The 19,811-nt window shown below is 36.4% G+C and overlaps 1 protein-coding gene across 12 annotated transcripts in view; it reads left to right on the top strand.

Moving 5' to 3' along the window:
• CFAP46 (cilia and flagella associated protein 46) overlaps positions 1–19,119 on the top strand; it is an 80,377-nt gene extending 61,258 nt beyond the window's left edge. For 6 of the 12 annotated variants that reach the window (XM_040605788.1, XM_040605785.1, XM_040605787.1 and 3 more), the window contains 15 exons: positions 1,587–1,684; positions 2,398–2,477; positions 2,905–3,056; positions 4,907–5,028; positions 5,416–5,498; positions 6,743–6,907; positions 8,689–8,765; positions 9,318–9,378; positions 9,466–9,501; positions 11,645–11,747; positions 12,882–12,994; positions 13,875–13,956; positions 16,672–16,808; positions 17,302–17,388; positions 18,172–19,119. In XM_040605788.1, the coding sequence (XP_040461722.1) occupies positions 1,587–1,684; positions 2,398–2,477; positions 2,905–3,056; positions 4,907–5,028; positions 5,416–5,498; positions 6,743–6,907; positions 8,689–8,765; positions 9,318–9,378; positions 9,466–9,501; positions 11,645–11,747; positions 12,882–12,994; positions 13,875–13,956; positions 16,672–16,808; positions 17,302–17,388; positions 18,172–18,308 (1,533 nt within the window). In that variant the 3' untranslated portion in view covers positions 18,309–19,119. Of the gene's footprint in view, positions 1–1,586; positions 1,685–2,380; positions 2,478–2,904; positions 3,057–4,906; positions 5,029–5,415; positions 5,499–6,742; positions 6,908–8,688; positions 8,766–9,317; positions 9,410–9,465; positions 9,502–11,644; positions 11,748–12,881; positions 12,995–13,874; positions 13,957–15,150; positions 15,324–16,671; positions 16,809–17,301; positions 17,389–18,171 lie in introns of those variants that run through there. The other 6 variants (XM_040605786.1, XM_040605790.1, XR_005829587.1 and 3 more) reach the window with 6 other exon arrangements.
• Positions 19,120–19,811: the final 692 nt, after the last annotated feature.

Here is a 19,811-nt window from a genome sequence, read left to right as displayed (position 1 = left end):
TCTTCTCAGCAGGACAGAGGGAGAAAATATGATGAAAAGCTCATGGGTCAAGATAAGGGCAGGGCTCAAGTCACCCATTACTGTCAGGGGCAAAACAAACTTGACTTGGGGAAATGAATTTATTGCCAATTAATAACAGAGTAGGATAGCAGAAAATAAAAACAAAACTAAGAAAGATCTTCCCCCTGCTCCCCTTCTTCCCAGGCTCAGCTTCACTCATGATTCTTTTTCCTTCACCCCGGGCCGCCCAAGCGGCAGAGGGGAAACGGGGAATGCGGGTTGTGTGGGGTCTCTCCCACAGGAGACAGTCCTTCACAAACCTTTCCAGCGTGGGTCTTTCCCATGGGCTGCAGTTCTTCACAAACTGCTCCAGCGTGGGTCCCTTCCGTGGGCTGTGGTCCTTCAGGAGCAGACTGCTCCAGTGCGGGTCCCCCACAGGCCACAGTCCTGCCGGCAGCCTGTGCCAGCGTGGGTGCTGGCCACAGGGCCTGCCGGCAGCATGCTCCAGGTCGGGCTCTCCACAGCGGCACACTGCCCTTCAAGGCATATCCACCTGTTCTGGCATGGAGTCTTTCACAGGCTGCGGCGTGGACTTTGCTCCACGATGGGTCTCCATATGCTGCAGGGGGACAACCTGTGTCACCATCGTCTTCAACATGAGCTGCAGGGGAATCTGCTGCAGCACCTAGAGCACCTCCTTCCCCTCCTTCTGCACTGACCTTGGTGTCCACAGGGCTGTTTCTCGTGCATTTTCTTACTCCCAGCTGCTGTCCAGTGGTTTTACCCTTTCTTAAATATGTTTATCACAGAGACGCCACCAGTGTTGCTGATGGGCTGAGCTTCGATCAGCAGTGGGTCTGTCTTGAAGCTGTCTGAAACTGTCTCTGTCAACATGGGGACAGTTCCTGGGTGTCTTCTCAAAGAAACCACCCCTGCAGCTCCCCCTGCTACCAAAACCTTGCCACGTAAACCAAATATAATTTTACATAGTTCCTTTTGGTAAGGTATCCATTCTTAACAGAATTATGAGGGACTTTTACAAACAAAAGTTACAATGAAAGGTCCCTCCCTGCTAATATTCTGCAAGGATTTGATAACATTTCAACTTCACAAGTAGTGTAGTGGCCAAAAAAGTCATGTTGTGAAGACTGGAATAAGTTACAGTATTTGTAATTTTAAAAAAATTATAAGTTCTTCTTTGCTGCATAAAAATCAAATGATCACAGAATGGTTGAGGCTAAAAAAAGGCTTCTGAAGGTCATCTTGTCCAGCCACTCTGCTCAAGCAGGGCCATTTGACCAGTGTCCAGATGGCTCCTGAATATCTCCAAGGGTGGAAACTCCACAACCTACTTGGGCAACCTGTGCTAGTGCTTGTCACCCTTACAGTGACAAAGTGTTTCCTGTTGTTTGGACTGAGCCTCCTGTCCTGACACATCTGCTGAGTGATTGTTTTGGCTTTTTTTTTTTTTTTTTTTATATTAGCACCTTCTTTCCTAGAATCATTATCAATTTTCTGATGAAGGAAGTAAGATTGGGGTTTATAAAAATCTATTAAAATAATGCTACTTTTGAATTATTGTGCAGGCATGGAAAAATCTCTGTATTCCTGTTGAACATTTTAATATAATGGATGAATTGCCATCTAATTTCTACATAATTATTCTCCAGCATTCAGAAGACAGGTATAAAATTCCATCATTTTGGTTTAGTATTCTGTTTGTTAGAAATGTAATCTTTTTTTTTAACTGTAAATCATCACTATTTTGGTAGTTTATTACCTTTTACTTCTATTTTTCTGGACTTAATTAAATTTTAGGATCGTGAACAAATTAATATATAAATAAAACAGCCTGCAGCTCAAAGCTGTGTGTGGTTTTGTACTTCTGATTTCCCTAATCATCTCTTAAATCTCCAGAGGTCACTTGAAAGGTTTCAGGCCATTCCTGGTATCATCCTAAATTCTGTTGATATATTCCAGTTCTTACTGCTTATGCTCTTGAAAATGTTGGGGGGTGTGTGTGTCATATTTAGCTCTATAAAGCCACAAATGGTATCATTACTGCAGCCTAATTAGTGACTAACTCGTAGATTGAGCTATAGCAACTGCCTATAAGTACCTTCACCAGTTGTGAAAAGTCTTAAACAGTTATGGAACAAATAAGAATCTACCTTACAGGATATATAGGAATGAAAGAACTTTTCTTACAGCTCTCAGTTTGTTCCAGTCAGATTTTGCAGGTTTTTGCACTGCAAGGTGGGGGTATATATTGCATCTTGAGAGTGTTTTTGAACATGTTAAAGTAGAGGGTAATAATTGCTCATCTAATAAATTTGCTTCATATATACAAGGCTGAGCAGTCAAATAATCTACTCAGCAGTTTTCTGCTTTCCACAGATCAAATTTGTACAGTTCACTTCTGACATCTCAATCAGTAAGTACTGCACAGCAAAAAGGAGAACCCACACAGCCACTGGGTAAGAGCTTCTTACATTTAAGAGATAAAAATAATTGCACTGATGTTATGAGAAAACTTGTATCTTTCACTTCTGCAGTTTTTAAAATTTTAAAATAATTTAAAAAATAATTAATAGTTCTTACTAATACCAACGAAAAGTAAATACCTAAATAACCTGCGTTTCATTATCAAATATAATGTATTTAGTCACAATTCACAGAATTTTTGTTTATATTTGAAGACTAAAGTTGTTACAGATAATTGTAGAGATTTTTTCACTGTAGTTTTCTGTATATATTTTGCGCTAAATACATATGTAAACAGTTACTTCACTTTCAAAGAAGACCATGGCTTTAGAAAACCGATGGTCTCTGTACAATCATTTCTTCAAGAAAAAATATGATGTCTCAAGGATTCTTAAGATGGTGTTCTCCTCCTTTTAATAGTGCAAGCTAAAGTTTCCCAGTTTCCTGTGAATCCTGAAACATTTTGTACTTTGTTGGAAAAAGTGCGTCTTTACAAGCAGCAAAAGATGAGGAGTCGTGGTAAACAGGCTTTCATTCAAAACGTGCAAGAGTGTGTCTCCAAAACAGATGTGGTAATATATTTGATTACCTTATATTTAAAACAGGATGAAAAACGTACTAAAAAACTATGATAAACACTCTTTATGCAGAATTTTCAGTTTATTCCAAGTGTAGCATCCCTGGTCTTCATAGTTGCTAAATGGTATGTAATCTTCTTCAAAATTAAATCTTTCTGTGTTACTCTGTTACTGTTTTCAGTGTCATTCAGCAGCTTTGAAATGTTCAGTAGTTTATCAGAACTGAAAATTGATGTAGTTGAGATCGATTTACTTGAAAATGCGCTATACCTTTAAGACTTGCATTTGCAAATGTACATTGCCTTTCATATCACATGAAAGCCCAAGCTGTCCCAGGAAAAAAAATAGAATCATAGATCTCAACCCTTTAATCAAAATTAAACTATCTTAGCCACAGATTTATTACTGTTTTCCGACACAGAAAAGTTTCTTTCTGTGGCACACTTGTCTTTGGCACTGTAGCTGTTTATTTGGACACAGTTGATCGAACTCTGTTAGAAAATTTTGCTTCAAGGACACGTCATTGGAATCCCAAGTTTGTAGCTATGAACACCCTTAAATTCTAGTTTTCTGTTTCTGTAAGAAGGCTCAGTTATGTAAGAACATTGTTTCCCACAATCGGTGAACGTGTGTAGCATTAAGGTACAGTGGAAAAGCCTGTGACTTTCACATGAGGTTTTAAGCTGCAAGGTGACAGAGTTTTCTCCACATGAAGTATGCAAGTCTACATCCTAGCATTCTAATTTACATTAATTACATTAATTTGGTCTCCATTAGACAAAACTTGGGGTTGTCAGTGTCAATCAAAATTCACTGTTAAATACAGCATATTAGCAAAAGCTGGTATAGATCTATTAATATAAAGGTAAAAATACAGATCATACTGAATTTTCTGTACAAGTTTTCATTGTTTTAATCACACGATTTTGACACGTGGTTCTTGGAATTATAATTCTGTTTTACCCATCATGTTAGTTTCTTTCAGTTAAAATAGGGATTATTGCAGATGGTTGAAGTATTGATCATTTTTTGTCTTGTCCATGGCCTGCCTTTGTTGTAATGACAAGTTATATAAATATTGCTGTAGTTGCGTAAGTAAAGAAACAGGTGATAAGGTGTCAGACAGAACAGACGAAAAAAGAAGAGTGGCTTAGGTTTTTAAAATGCATGTGCATTACAGCTTTCAGTAATTATGCATGCAGCCTGCACAGAGATACTCAAACAGAGGTTTGAAGCTTTGGTGAAGTCCATTCACTAATACCAACAGTATTCACCATTTACTTGGGCTCATTTTTCCAGTTACTGGTTTTGTGTCCACCTATATTGGCTTTTAGAAGCTTCAGATTTCAGTGTCATCTTCTCTTACGTGATTCTGTTCTCCTCTTACCTATTATCCTCATTCTGTGTAGTTTTTTCCTAAATTGGCTCCACTGATCTCTCCATACGCTTTCATTTCCTTCTTCTACAGTCATCTTGCAGTTTCTCTCAGCTTCTCAAAGTTTTCTTTTCGCATTTTTTTCCTGTTATTTGGAGCATCACATTATCTTTTCTTTCTGCTGCACACCTCTGCTATTCCCCATTGAAACTGCAGAAATATATTAATTGCCTAAATAATAAATATTGACATCTTGTGTGGAATCCTATGTTAGAATATTTTGCAAAATGCTGATAGTGATGTTTTGAAGTAACAGAGTTTTTAAACTGAATTTCTGTATTTATATTTTCCATTTTGTGTTGTTTCAAATTATTTGATTTAGCCTCTGATTTAACATAATAACCCCTCTCCATCCACGTTAATTAGCATTTTGTCAGTATTCTGTTTTTTGTTGCAATGTGTATGATAGATGCCAACAGAGAAAACAGATGATAATGGACATGATTTGAGATCAGATTTCTCTGAAATACTAGAAATTATGGAAGAATATCTGAAACCAGTGGTGTCACAGTTTGATTTTTCTGATATCAGGTAAGACATTTAGACTTGTTTTATCATAATTTGTGAAGATTGAATGGTGACTCAAGTTGTACAAATACAGGAATGGTTTTAGCAAGAATAGACCCTGTTGAATGAACTTTCTACATGTTGACAGTATATGCAGGATATGCAAGACTAAGAGGATTGAACCATGGGATAGACTAATGGCCATTTCTAACAAGCACAGCTTAAGTTGTACAATAGTGAGCTCAGGATGAAACATTATGATTTAACTAGTTAAAAGTTACTCCAAAGGGAGTACATCCTTTTTATAAAATGTCATTGAAATTGAAGCAGTTTTGTCTTTGTGTCTCCTGTGAAAACATAACTTACATAAGTATTAGTGCTGGTAATTTTCACTGTAATTCCTCTTCCCAGACAACAGCGCGCATCAGTTTCAGCAGCTGAATTGGGAGAAATAAAAGTGAAAGATAAGAATACCAAACATACTAGAATGTGGGGTATGTGCTCTACTGAGTATAATGTGTGTGTGTATGTATATGGGCAGATACCAAAATCCTTTCACCTTGGTTTCAAAGTTTCTGAAGCCAGGGAGAAGAAAAAGGCTTTAGCAACAGGTTTGCCTGTTTATTTTCTGTATCAAGTGAAGTATTTTAGTATACTTCCAAAGAGATTATTTATACACTGGATGGAGCTATTCTTCTGCATGTATTTACAGGCTTCCAAACTATACAGGCTTTAGAAAGCTAAATAAAATGGGTTTATGACAAACAAATCTTTTCAGGAGAAACGCCAAGAGAAAGACTTAAGATCTTAAGTCTGTTGATCTCTTTTATGTGGTCTTTTTCTGCTTTTTACTGTATAGACTCTCACAGGTTGTTTGCCTAATGCAAGCCTAATGCTGGAATATGTCCCTAAACGTGTTCCAAGAGAAGAGGCAATCAAGTCCATGGCTTGCTTTGGGGATGAGTTTTTTGCTTTATGGTGGGGAGCAGTGAAGTTTCTCAATTAAAAATTACTAGAAGAAGATAGACATTTGCATTTGCTTTTACCTGCAAAAATTTATTTCTGAGACACTGGCACAGGTTGTCCAGAGAGGCTGTGTTCAAGGCTAGGAGGGTGGAGCTTTGAGCAACCTGGTCTAGTGGAAGGTGCCTCTGCCCCTGGCAGGGGGGTTGGAACAAGATGATCTTTAAGGACCATTTCAACCCCAAACCACTCTGTGATTCTGTAATTCTGCAATCTGGCAGCTGGCTGCTTCTGCCATTCTGCAAAGACCTCATAACTTCTCTTCCATGTATTTGTTGTTTCTCTGTAGAACAGGAAAATACTGTCAGAATGATACTTGGTACTAACAGAAACAAAAAGTTTCCTACAGAAAGACAGTTAGTATGGAATAAGAACTCCTTGTTTAGCCAAACACTTCTAAGGCAGTTTTGCATTTCCAAACACCGTTTTCCTCAATACATTGCAGTACACCTGGACTTAATTCTGAGATGTCTGGTTATTTATAAGGGGATATTTTTCCCCATGTGCACACGAGTGCATATGCATAGAAACTTGACAACATCTTGGGAGTAATGGAATCAAAAGAAATATTTTTGCATAATGCACTTAATCCACAGTAAAATGGAGTTCAGGTGTCATACAGTAGAGGAAATTTAGGTTTTTAATCTGCTTTCAATTATTGATACACATATTGAGAACTTCTAAATCTCAGTTGTGTTCTGTCACATTTCTTCAGGTACACCTACGGACTTAGGATTGTGTGTGGTAATACTAGGAGATAAATTATTGATGGAATTGCCTTTGGAAGCTCTGAGTATCTTTAAAGCAGAAGGAATAAGTTCTGTGTCCAGAGATTTTTCACTCCAGATTCTCTACAATCGAGAACATCTGGCTGCCTCAGGTACTGTTACATAAGCATTCTTTAGATTAGCTTAATGATGCAGCAAACGAGATAATACACTGTTCTTATTATTTAAATTGTAAGTATTATGTTTTACTGGAAGACTGCCACATACAGTAGGTTTCCACTATTTTAGATGGAATAGATAGTACAGTAGACTTACTATAGTTGCAGTGTTAGCTAATTTAAAATAAACTCTACGTGTTAAAGAATTATGGATCTAAAATGTCTTGCAGAGTTTCAGTTATACAAAGTAGGGTCTTAAACTCTTCAAAGCTGTTTCCAGCTGTACTGAAAAAACTGAAATAAGAATTTAGACTTCTGTTGATTTTCTTTAACATTAGCGTAAGACTCAAATAAGCTCAAAATATCAAATGTGAAAAACTTTTAATCGTTGAACTATGTCCTGTCTGTATAGCTAAGATAACATTAAGGGCTCAGGTCAATCCAGCGATTCTGACGCTATGCATGAGCCAAATCAGATCCCACAGGCTTTATGGATGTCTCTCATTACTGGAGACACACCCTATATAAACTGGGGTGAAATGAGTTTGTTAAGTGAGGTACTTGGACTGTTGGTAATCTTGTCCTTATGATATCTTAAAACTCATTTATTCTAAAAGTGAGTAATAAAAGCAGGCATTAAGCAGTTTCATGTATGAATCAAATATACCTTCTGTTACTGCAGTTAAAAATCTGAAGTCACTTTTTGCTTATACATAGATAAAACCACATCTTAAAGTAAATTATTAAAACTAGTGGACCTAAGCTAAAAAATAGGCTAATTTTAGAAAATCTCACTCCCTGCCATGAAGGTATTCTGTTCCAGAGAAGTTCTTCTGTTGTGTTCATATCTGAATATTTCATGCCTTCCAGAGAGGTTCTTGTACTGTGTTCATATCTGTAATATTTAGCACCTTTGGTATAAGCTGTCCTCAGTTTTTCCATTTCACCCCTCCTTTCTAAAGGGAAAAAGTAGTGAATAATCTTAGATGAGTGTATTTTTAGTCTACATACCCATTCATATACTGTTAGGGGTATGTTAGAAATAGGAGTTTTAGAACATGTGGGAGGTTTTTTCCATTTCTGTTTTTTGGGGGTTTTTAAGTGAAATTTCTTATGGTTGCATAATTTTAGAAGTGCATAAATGAGAGGAAGCATAGTTGAAAAGTCTCTATTCATGCAATTATGAAAGTAGCCACTGAATGAGGAGAGAAAAACTAGCCATATGAGTAAAAATGCGTATCATAAACTTCCACGAACTTGCAGTGCACTCCAGTGATAACTGGCTGAGACATGCACTTTGAGTGATAGTCATATATATAGTGAGAAATATAAGTCAGTTTTCTGTGCTTTTAAAAAATCACTTAAAGAAATGAAAAATCAGATTAAAATGTGAAACTTTCTTTTCCCTTTCAATCTCTGCATGTTTCTCAGAAGCTTCAGTTTTGCCAATAATATCAACAATGAACAGATAAAGCAATAGGCTTAGAAAGTGCTTTGGTAATCACTATTTCACTCTACCCTAAATCTGCAAAGTAATGAAGCATGTCTAAGGGATCACATCTCTTGCTTGTTTTCCACTTTCAAGCCATTATTTTTAGGGAGGAGAGTTTGGGGAATATCTTTGCCTTGCTGTGATGTGAAATTAATTTTTATTTTTCTAGTTTAATCTGTTACTATTATTACATCATAATAAATACAAGTAGTGCTTCAAGACAGCTGTATTTTCTAAAACTGCCTGTATCTTAAACAAAAATCTGTTCTCTTCAATTCCACAGAGGCTGAAGTTAAAACAGATGTTGAAGTATCTAAAGAAACAAAACCAAAAGCTTATTGGAAAAAGAATCTCAAAATGGTGAACTTTCCACTTTTTAAAAATAAACTTAATAAGAGTAACTTTTTTTTAAATGTAAAAAGTGTTAAAAGAGCTAGAAATGGCTTGCATAGATCATTAATGTGCTAGAATTCTGAAGTGGAATAAATATCACCTAAGTCCATAAGAATTTTGCTTCTTGTTGATTTTGCAATAATGGCAGAGTTATTTCTTTGAAAAATCATACTTTCTGTGTAAATGTGATGTATTTAACAACCCACCAAGGAGCTGCTTAAAATTACGTGCATAGTTCCCCCAGCAATATTTTGTACAGTGTATGCACATATTTGTATAAATATATATATGCATATATATCTCTGTATACTTGCGCACACATGTATATATAGGTAATGTACGTATATGCAGAATATGCTTTTAATTTCCACTGATAATTGAGTATCATGCTACTTTTAATCCTACCTTCAAAACTTTAGAATTTCCTTTTATTAGTTGTTTGACACAAAGAATGCAATATTGTTAATATTTGATTGAGACTTCTGGATGTAATAGAATATATATTCTTTTTAATTACAGGCACCAGTTGATCGTGATTTACCCTCTAATTGCTTGGCTGTTGATACTCATAATTTTAAATGTATCCTTTCACAATTAGCTAAGTATACCAGGTAAACTTTCTTTTTTGTTGTTTATATTGCATTGTTTACACTTAACGGTTTATCAGATATTGTGGACCCCTACAATGAAGGAAGAGGGGCAGGTAATTTATATTAAATAATATTTTCTCCACAGACTATCAATGTAATTCTGAAATCTTTGTAACCAAAAAAGAAGTCATGACATTAAGATCTTGACAAAAAAGTTTAGCTTTTCATCAGAACAGTAATGCTTCTCACCTGTCAAATGGTGCATCAGTGAAACATAACCTGTTCAGGTTCAGGAAATACATTAGATTGTCTTATTATTTCTTTTATATCACTAACTATTGACCTAATATCACCAAGAAAATAATCGATTGAGTAACTTTTCTTACTATGTAATCCAATTAAAAACATACATTTACTTTCAAGAACTTGTTATAGCATTTTTAATTTTTCAAAGATGCGCCATTAAGATACAGTATCAGAAGTGTAGGGAACGATATAGATTATATGAAAGGATTTGCTGCTTTGTATGATCATCTTTGTTATACAAGAAATCTGCTTGAAAGCCATGAATGGGCTTGGAACAAATGGTACTGAGTGAGAATGGACTGGGACAGGAGCAGTCAGACTCACCAAACGTGCAGAGTAATTCTAAAGCTAAAGACTGCAGATAAAGCATGTATTATATGTAGGTTTTGCGGTCCTTTCAAAGGTGAAGGGTACAATGACAGACACAATCCTATAAGGATATTTGAGAGGGTTATTACTTCCTTTTGGAATGTATTTATCAAGGCAGTAGGCACTTACTGCATTACCCTAGACTAGAACAGAACAGAATATTTTCAGTTGGAAGGGACCTAGAACGACCATCTAGTCAAACTGCCTGACCACTTCAGGGCTGATCAACAGCTAAAGCATGTTAAGGGCATTGTCCAAATGCCTCTTAAACACCGACAGGCTGGGTGCATCAACCACCTCTCCCGGAAGCCCGTTCCAGTGTTTGACCACCCTCTTGGTAAAGGAAATGCTTCCTAATGTCCAGTCTGAAGCTCTCCTGAAGCAGCTTTGAACCACTCCCACGCATCCTGTCCCTGGATCTGAGGGAGAAGAGATCCGCACCTCCTTCTCCACGTCCCCTCGTCAGGAATCTGCAGAGAGCAATGAGGTTGTTCCTCAGCCTCCTTCTCTCCAAACTAGACAAACCTAGAGTCCTCAGCCTTTTTTTTCAGGGAAATCCTTTACTCTGAGGGTGGCAAGGCGCTGGCCCAGGCTACCCAGAGCAGCTGTGGGTGCCCCATCCCTGGCAGCTCAAGGCCAGGCTGGATGGGGCTGGGAGCAGCCTGGGCTGGGAACTGGGTGGCCTTTAAGGTCCCTTCCAACCCAAACCATTCTGTGATTCTGTGATATGATATGATGACATGCCTTCCAGGCCTTCACCAGCTCTGTTGCTCTCCTCTGGATATGATAATTCAGTCTGACACAAACACTTCAAGAATACAATTTTACCTCAGTTTTTTTCCCAGTGTGTGCAATAGTTCAACTGATTCACATTCATTAACCAAATTGCATATATATCAAATGCCAAAAACTGATTTAATAGAGGTTTTTAATTAATATGGTTATTAAACCTAAACTTGACACAAAAGAAGTGACTGAACAGTCAGTAGGGTAATAGAGTATGTGCCCATATGTGTGCAGTTTCTTCTTCACAGCAGATCAAAATAAAACACCATTTACCCTGTGCTCAGTATCTGGAGTGTATTAATTTACAGTGGTATGAAGAAGTAGTCAGAAAAAAAAAAAAAGAATTACCATTGAATATACGATGTCTTTGGAGAGCAGAGTTGGGTTCAGAGTCCTTTGTGAATGCAGGGCTCTGGAAATTCAGTTATTTTCTCCACCTACTTAAGTCCTCCCTGAGCTTCTGGAACAGAACTACATGAGCAGTGCTGGTGTTTTCAGCTCTTTACAGTTTTCTACGAGTTTCTATTTTGTGCTTTTAAAATCTTTAACCTGTCTACCAAACAATATTTGTCACTTAAGACATACTCCTTTCAAATGGGAATTACAAACAATTTTACCCAGAAAATGACACAATTGATGCAGTTTTAAAAGCCAGACTTAGGTTTCAAAAAACTTAAGATCTAATGATGACTGAACCCCCCCTAAATATTGTCACTTTAAAATTATTAAAATTAAGATTGCCCAAGATCCTTTGTAGCATGTTAAGCTCATAATGATGACATTCTGTTCTTGCAGAAGCTTTGAGTCCTTCCCAGAAAATAAAGGAAATCCTAGAAAAATACCATGACCTATTTACAATACAGTGGGAAGGAATTACAGGCAATGTACATGTTCCAAGGTTTGTAATATTCTATGTGCTTTCATGTTTTATCCATGTTTCTTTTTTAAAATTGTGCCTATTGCCAGAGGGTTCAGTCATAAAACAGGGTCACATTTTGCTGCAATGGTAAACACATAGCTAACCGTTGTCTTTGTGTCAAATGCATATTTAGATTTGTAGACACAGTATTTTAGGGATCTGAAATACAGTACTACGAAGTGATTAGCTAGATTGGTTGTGTGAAGGTTACAGTATATGTAGATAATCCAATTTTGACCAAGAGTCTACTTGTGCAGTCTTTGATGAGTATTCCAACTATGTGTGAGCATAAATGTAATTTCTGGCTTTGTTCATGATTGGTTTTAAATCCAAATATTAAAACCTGTAGCACCTCCATGCACACTGAATCAACTCTATGATTGGAGCACAGATTCCTGAAGCAAAGTAATGAAGGTACCTCTCACAGTTTGCAATTTCAAGCATCTGATCGTGATTAGCATTTTATGGAGTTTATTCATAAACACACTTGGTTCTTTATAAAGTACTTTACTTTTAAGGTCACAGGGACCTCAAGAGGTCAATAAGTGACAAGTCCTGTGAGTCAGCACAGTCATCACTGTACCTTCCTTTGTAACTGCTAGTTTAATCAGTCCTTTGAAATAGTCTCTACTTAGGTAAAATCACTATGTAGGTGCTGTACTGTTCCTTCGTAACAAAGATTGTTCCTTCTCAAATCGCATAGTTTTTGCTGCCAGCTAGGCAGCATCTCTCTTCAAAACCTAATTTCTTCATATCCTGATGGGTGCATACATAAACACTCCTGTTGAATGTTAGACTAAATACTGTAATTTCAAAGCTGTACAGTGCATACATCGATTATTTATCTAAAAATACACTATGCCTCATGTTTACTGTGAGATGTTACTACACTAAGTATACCTGTGTATTAAAATAATTACTATTAATAGTCTATAAGTTATTATACTTCCAATAGAAGTCTGCAGTCTTGTTTATCTCCTTGCTTTGCATGCTGACTTTCCTTATAAATATTTCCAGGGTAAGTAACACTGGAATGTTTGCTATGGATAATTTCTGAAAAATATTCTTGTAAAATAGTAACATGAAAGCAACATACTTCTTCCTTCCTTTCAGCCAAGCCGAATGGGAGCAGCTGCTGACAAACTGCAGTGCATTTCTGTTCTACGGGATGGAGAGATTCGTGTCTCATATTTCACTCGACAGACTGGTTGCTATGAACATTCCAAGTGAGATAAGCACACTGAAAAATATTTTTTTAATTACACCGCCTTTTGTTCTCAGTTGTGTTTATTTCATACTGTATCATATCATAGTATTGATGTTAGCAATTACGAGCTTTTTTCAAGATCCAGATTTTTAATTGGGAAAAACTGCATGATACAGATGTCGTTCTGCTGCCCAGCTTTCTTGTTATGCCTCACAATGAAATTTAGTCTTTCTCCACTTCCAAATGTTGGAATTTCTTAAGTTCCAAAAACTGAATCATCATCTGATGGTTTTCCTGGTAACTCTTCTCCTTTTCTATGGAATTTAGTGTTTGATATCAAAGTATTTTTTATAAATAAAGAACAACCTCTGCAGCTGTTAACCTCAGATTTAAGCTACAGCAAACCAAACAGTAGGGAAAGCTGTTTTAATTTTGAGAGTATTCTAAGTTATTTCACTGGAGGCCTTTAAGGAATATAAGGAGTGTTTGAAATGTAACTTGGTCTTAACTTGTGGAGAGGAGCTGCGTGGATAACATTTCCATACCTGCTTACCATAAACTCTGACAAGAGTTTGTAACTACAGAAGTGAGTCATATAGATTGGTAGCCTGTAATAAGATGGTACATGGACTTCATGCTTAGTTATACTAAGGTGGCACAGGAAAAAAACCTGCAAAACACTGTGGAAAAGTGTAGCAGAATTGCATCATATAAGGTTAGGATGGCTTTATTAGTGTTCTTTTACTTAATACTTGACAATTTTTGCTGAAATACATAAATTTTATATTCTATGTGTTCAAGAAATTCATCACCTTAGGAAAGGCCCGACTGACTTATATTAATTATCTTGGGCATTCTTATTAGTGCAAATACCATTACTGTAACATATTTTTTTCCAGAATGCCATTTGATGATACTTCTAGATCTGGTGCGATCAAAGGAAAGTTATCAAAGAATTACAAAGTCTGGTATCCACAAAAGGTAAGATAAAGTTTATTTTGGTAAACTCCATGGTAAGGCAAATTATTTTTATTTCAAAGCAGAGTTAAAATTTTGAGTTACAAATAATGTCATTTACTTTTGCAAGTAGAAGGGCTCATATCTACACCTAAGGGAGAAGTTAGCCTCTTTATCTTGTAGCTTCATTCTTTACATAGGGATAAAAAGGGTGAAAGCTCTGTTACAAAGCAATGATCAAGAAAATGCAACACAGAAACATTGCTGTATTACACATTACACATACCACCCAATTCTGAATTCAAGATTCTCAAAATGTTCTAATTAATGTATAAAAGTGCCCTTTAACAGATAAACTGTTAAGTCTAAGGTTTCATACACTGAACAGTTTGTCAGCCATTTTTAAATTTAAATAAATTACTATGTCATGTTAAATAACCTGTTCAAAATCTTGAATGTTATTAATCTGATCTCTTACAGCTTTTAAAAGCATCTCAGTATTTTCCTTGCTTTTTAGTTGACAAGTGTCAGGGTTTATATACTTTTATTGTATGTTTATTAGGAATACTTGACAGATGGCACACTACAAATAACTTTTAAGGTATTAAAAGCAAGAAGAATAGTTCTAGTGTCTAATTTTATTCATGAGTTATTTAGTTGATGCTGAGTTTTCAGATAACCCAATTAAACTCTGGAGGGACAAGAGGCCTTGCAAGGGATCTAGATAGATTGGAGCATTGAGCAATCATCAGTGCCATGAAATTTAAGAACAAATGCTGGGTTCTGCACCCTGTTCAGGGACAGAGTAACGCTGGGCACAAGTCAAAACGGGGAGAGGAGTGACTGGAGAGCAGTCCTGCAGAAAGGGAGCTGGGGGTGCCAGCTGGCAGCAGGCTCAGTGGGAGCCAGCAGTGTGTGCTGGCACCAAGAGGGCAAACCGCGTCCTGGGGTGCATCAGACACAGCATAGCCAGCTGGTCAGACAGGGGATTGTGCCGATGTATTTATCATTGGTGTGGCCACACCCCAAATACCGTGTGCAGTGCTGAGCCCCACAGTTTAAGAAGGATGTGAAGGTCCTTGAATGTGCCCAGAGGAGGGTGGGCAAGCAAGCTGGTGAAGGGCTGGAAGGCATGTCTTCTGCGGAGTGGCTGAGGACTCTGGATTTGTCTAGTTTGGAGAGAAGGAGGCTGAGGAACAACCTCATTGCTCTCTGCAGATTCCTGACGAGGGGACGTGGAGAAGGAGGTGCAGATCTCTTCTCCCTCAGATCCAGGGACAGGATGCGTGGGAGTGGTTCAAAGCTGCTTCAGGAGAGCTTCAGACTGGACATTAGGAAGCATTTCCTTTACCAAGAGGGTGGTCAAACACTGGAACAGGCTTCCGGGAGAGGTGGTTGATGCACCCAGCCTGTCGGTGTTTAAGAGGCATTTGGACAATGCCCTTAACATGCTTTAGCTGTTGATCAGCCCTGAAGTGGTCAGGCAGTTTGACTAGATGGCCGTTCTAGGTCCCTTCCAACTGAAAATACTCTGTTCTGTTCTATTCTGTTCTCTTAACACAGATCACATAAAAATCTTTTTCATTTAACTTCTGGGACTGCTGTAGTTCTGCAGCCAATTAAATCTTATAACCAGTCCTATTAGGGTTGCATAAATACCTCTTGACTTCTCTGATTATTCATTCCATGAAAAAGAAATACTTCCTCTCTTAAAATACTGCTTAATTAGTGCAACAATATAAAAGTTAAAATGAATTGTGTAAGATAGGTTATACACACATCTACATATGTAAATATAAAGATCTCTGAGGGTTTAAACAACTTCTCAGGCTTTTATTTTTAATATCATTTTTCAGCTCCCCCAAACAGCCATTTCCTAAACCAAAACAAGGTACAAATCCTTAAACTAGTTTTTCCAACTCTGAACTTTTGAAGTCCCACTTTAATAGATTGTAATTTATCAACAGGACTTTTTTTTAAGTCTAAAAGCTTCTAGAACATTTAGAATAACATTCAGTTAAAACTAAGTCACATAACTGGATAGACAATCAGATAGCATCTCCCCAAAAGATTACAAAAAACTTTTAATTATCATGTTCTGATAAAGTCTCCATGAAAAGCAGAAGCTAATAAAAACAAAATTCAGCCTGCACTTTACTGCACTTCCAACCCTACAGAGTATCAATCCTCTCCCACCACTAAAACAATAATACCAAAGATGCTTACTTACATATTCAGCAGCAAAAACCCTAATCCAGCTTCAGAAGTGATTTGCTTTTAAGCCTCCAAATTAATGCCATGCTTAAGACAAAGATCAAACTTTCAGTTCCTGCAATATTTTATGTTTCCCTTTAGCAACTTAAGTAGAACTTAACAAGTCTTTTCACCTGATTCCCAGCATTTTTACTGTCTTATGAAGGGTATTCTGCCGTATTTTGTCAAAGTTAGTGTGTTAGTCCTCCTTTCACATTTCCTGAGATGTCCAGAACAATAATGTGACAGGGAGCAATCCACATGATAAGATTGCATCATGAAAAGGTGTAGAGAGAAAGTAAGCTAAATTCTTTGTACTAAATTTAAGGTACTGTAAGAACATTAGAAAAAACTTACGGTCAGTGTACAAGAAAATGCAGTCTGGCATTCCCTTTTATATTAAGATGCATTGTGTGTTTAGTTATATTTTTTGATATATTATGTGCGGGTTTAGTTCATTGATCGCATACTTTTGATTTTCTTTAGTTGTCTACATACTGCTATAGAGAGACCAACAGAGACAGCAGTGCTTCTGAGCCTTACTGGTGTTCGTTCTATAATAGCCAACCAGTGGTACACTACCTTGCAAGAGAATGCAGAAAGGCTAGAAATTTTGTCCAAGAGTAAGTATTTGTATTTGTCATCGTTTGCATGTATATTGTTCCAGACATTTGTATGTATACAGCCATGGAGGTGTGTGTGTATGTACTTGTCTCCCATCTCCTCTTTCTTTGTCTCTCACAAAATTTTGCCAGGAGTTTCCATAGGAGGTAAACTGCCTGCAGGAGCCACCATGTTGTTGACAGGTTGATCTTTCAAACAGAACATTAACCTACTTTTATGAGCTTTAGTGGGGATTTGTTTATGGTCATATTGTAAGAATAGGATTTCTACGGTGAGGAGTAGTGCCCCTAGGACTTGGCAATCTATAGTTACATAAACTATGGGGAAAACAAAGGCTGGAGATAACTCATCTTCAGAGATACAAAACTACATCTGTAAAGATACCCTTTTCCACTAAATTTTACATATGAAGACATCAGGATGTATGGTTGATATTTTCTTGTTTTTCAAAACTTTCATTAAAGACTCACAGAAACTAACTTTTCTTTCTAGATTTGTTGAGCATCGGTAGAACAACTGGGCAGACAGTCCGTATTCTTCAAAAGAGTAATATTCACAGGGAAAGGGATTCCATTAAAAGTAAGAATTAAAGAGCTTAATACAAAAGACTGGCAGTGCATGTTAACTAGAACCTGGTAGGCCTAGTTTAGTTCACAGGTGTAAGTGAAGTCTTTCAGATGAGCTATGACAAATTTTTGTGATGCTTCTTAAAAGAATTGAGGGTGAGAAGGCCACTGATACAGTATTATAATTGGAGTAGCTGTATTTTACATACATAAAATTTTGGGGGAGACTTTGTCATAGCTGACCAAAAGCTAAAATTTATGCTCCACTGAACTGTTACAAAATGATGTAGTGTGACTGAAAAGTTACATCAGGAGCATGACATGAGCAATAGAAATGATATGGATTATAGACTGCAAAAAGATAAGTTGAACCTGCAGTGATTAGACAAGTCTGCATTGTAAAGGGCATGCTATATATATGAAATTCCACCTGGCATCTGTTTGGAAAGGGGAGAAGGATTTTTGAGTAAAACAATTTTTAATATACTGCTTATAAAATTACATGGATATTTTTCATTGTATAGAACTTACCTCTTAAAACAAGGGTAAATAAAATGAATTTTAGTTATAACTTCACTGTCATAGAATTGAACAGAGAAAGTTCAGATCAGAAATGTTTTGTGTTTTTTCAGAAAATGCTTCTTGGATTTAGTGGCAGTTATTATAAAAAGAATGTAAAAGAATGTAAAAGAACCACACATTAATCAAAGAGAAGATATGTTAAATTACTGCACTTAAAGGATTCTTATATTCAGTCACATTCAGAAATAATAATGTTTTTAAAATATTTTTATAGTGGAAGTGGATTCTCACAGCTCTTCAGGAGACAAAGCAGAAGAACAGACGATTTACACTTCCTCAAATCTTCCTGCAGCTCATCCATCATTTTTTAATTGTGTGCTATATGGTTTACCAAATGTAATTATTATGTAATTGTGGCAGAATTTTATACCAGGAATACCGCTACACTCTGCATAGGGCACACTTTGCATTTAAAGGTGTGGCAGATGCTTATTTCTGTATGGCCTAAGGAGAGGTGAGATTAAGGAAACGTACATTTTGCTGATTGACTGATCTCTTTTTTCAGATGTAAACAGAAACTATTAGAATAAGTGTCAGGAAAATATCAAAGAACATATTTCAGTTAGTAGTCCAAAATTTTCTGAACTCAGCAAATCCCTTAAAAGAAGAATGCTGACACATCTTAAAGGAAATTAGGCTAGTAATTTTGGGCATTGATGCAGGAATGGAATTGGAATGTATCATTTTCAGTACTTCTATTTGGAAAAACTTTTCCTTGATGTATTTTATTTTTACATGGAAGATTTACCAGGAGCATATCTGAAAAATTTTCCAAGTCACCTTATTCTGAGATAATTGATTTTTAATTTTTTCATGGTTGTAGTTGTAGTTTAATTAGAAAACAAGGTGGTATTAAATAAAATGTTTAATAAGCTTTGTTTTCTTCATTTCTCTGTAGTTTTCCTGAATAACACAGGAAGATATATTAAATTATTCCAAAATCCCAAATAAGATTATTACATGTTTAGATTTTGTAACATGCTTCGTTAATAAGCAATGCATTTTTAAAATACGTACTTTAGAACCTTATTTGTAGTCATAACAGTAGAAATAAATGTAAATTAATTTAACACTTATGGAAAATACAAAGCTTTGATCATAGTTGCAACTAAAACCATTTCAAGAGTCTCTTCTTCTTTTTCCCAATAAAATGGTGATGGTCTGCTGCCTGTGATAATTTTTTTTGTGTTAGAGCAATGTGATAGAGCATTAAAATGGCACTGAAAATATACTGGTTTTGACTACGTGCTGTGCTATACTTAATTAGAACCTAGTAAGAGTTATACGGCTATATAGACCATAATTACAAAAACATGACATGCAAAATACTTCTTTTATGTACACAATAGAATATAAATGTGTACTTCTTTCCCCCTTGGTCTCACAATTTAATTAGATGACCTTATATGAACTGTAGCTGCTCTGTCAAGCTGTGTTCCATAACATGCATGATTTTTATTCCCTTTATACATAATTTTCTTCTTTATTTAGACATAGGACATATATTTCTTATGGCATGTATCAGGGCATTTGGTAACAATACAAATTCAGTAAAGAAGAGATCATAGACTGTACTTAAGTTGTTCAGCCTAAAAATTAAGGAATTAGTCAGTGTAAGATATTTTCAAGTCTCTGAACTTGCCATGTTTCACCAGATACTGGCCTGAGTCCCTTTCCCCAGGTTCTCACATTTATTTGTTTGTTTATTTTTAGGTCTTACCAGGTGCCTTTTCATTGCATCAGTATTACGCAGCTGCTTTTTTAAAATCCCATGCATGGTATTTGGGAAGCTCAAGTATTTCCAAGTTTGAAGAAGAAATTTCTCTTGAATGAAGCAAATGTCCACACTTGTTG

This window comes from Falco naumanni, chromosome 9, assembly GCF_017639655.2.
Source record: "Falco naumanni isolate bFalNau1 chromosome 9, bFalNau1.pat, whole genome shotgun sequence".
NCBI classification, from domain to species: domain Eukaryota; kingdom Metazoa; phylum Chordata; class Aves; order Falconiformes; family Falconidae; genus Falco; species Falco naumanni.
Note: the sequence above shows the minus strand (reverse complement) of the source record. Positions and strands in the feature narration are given on the sequence as shown.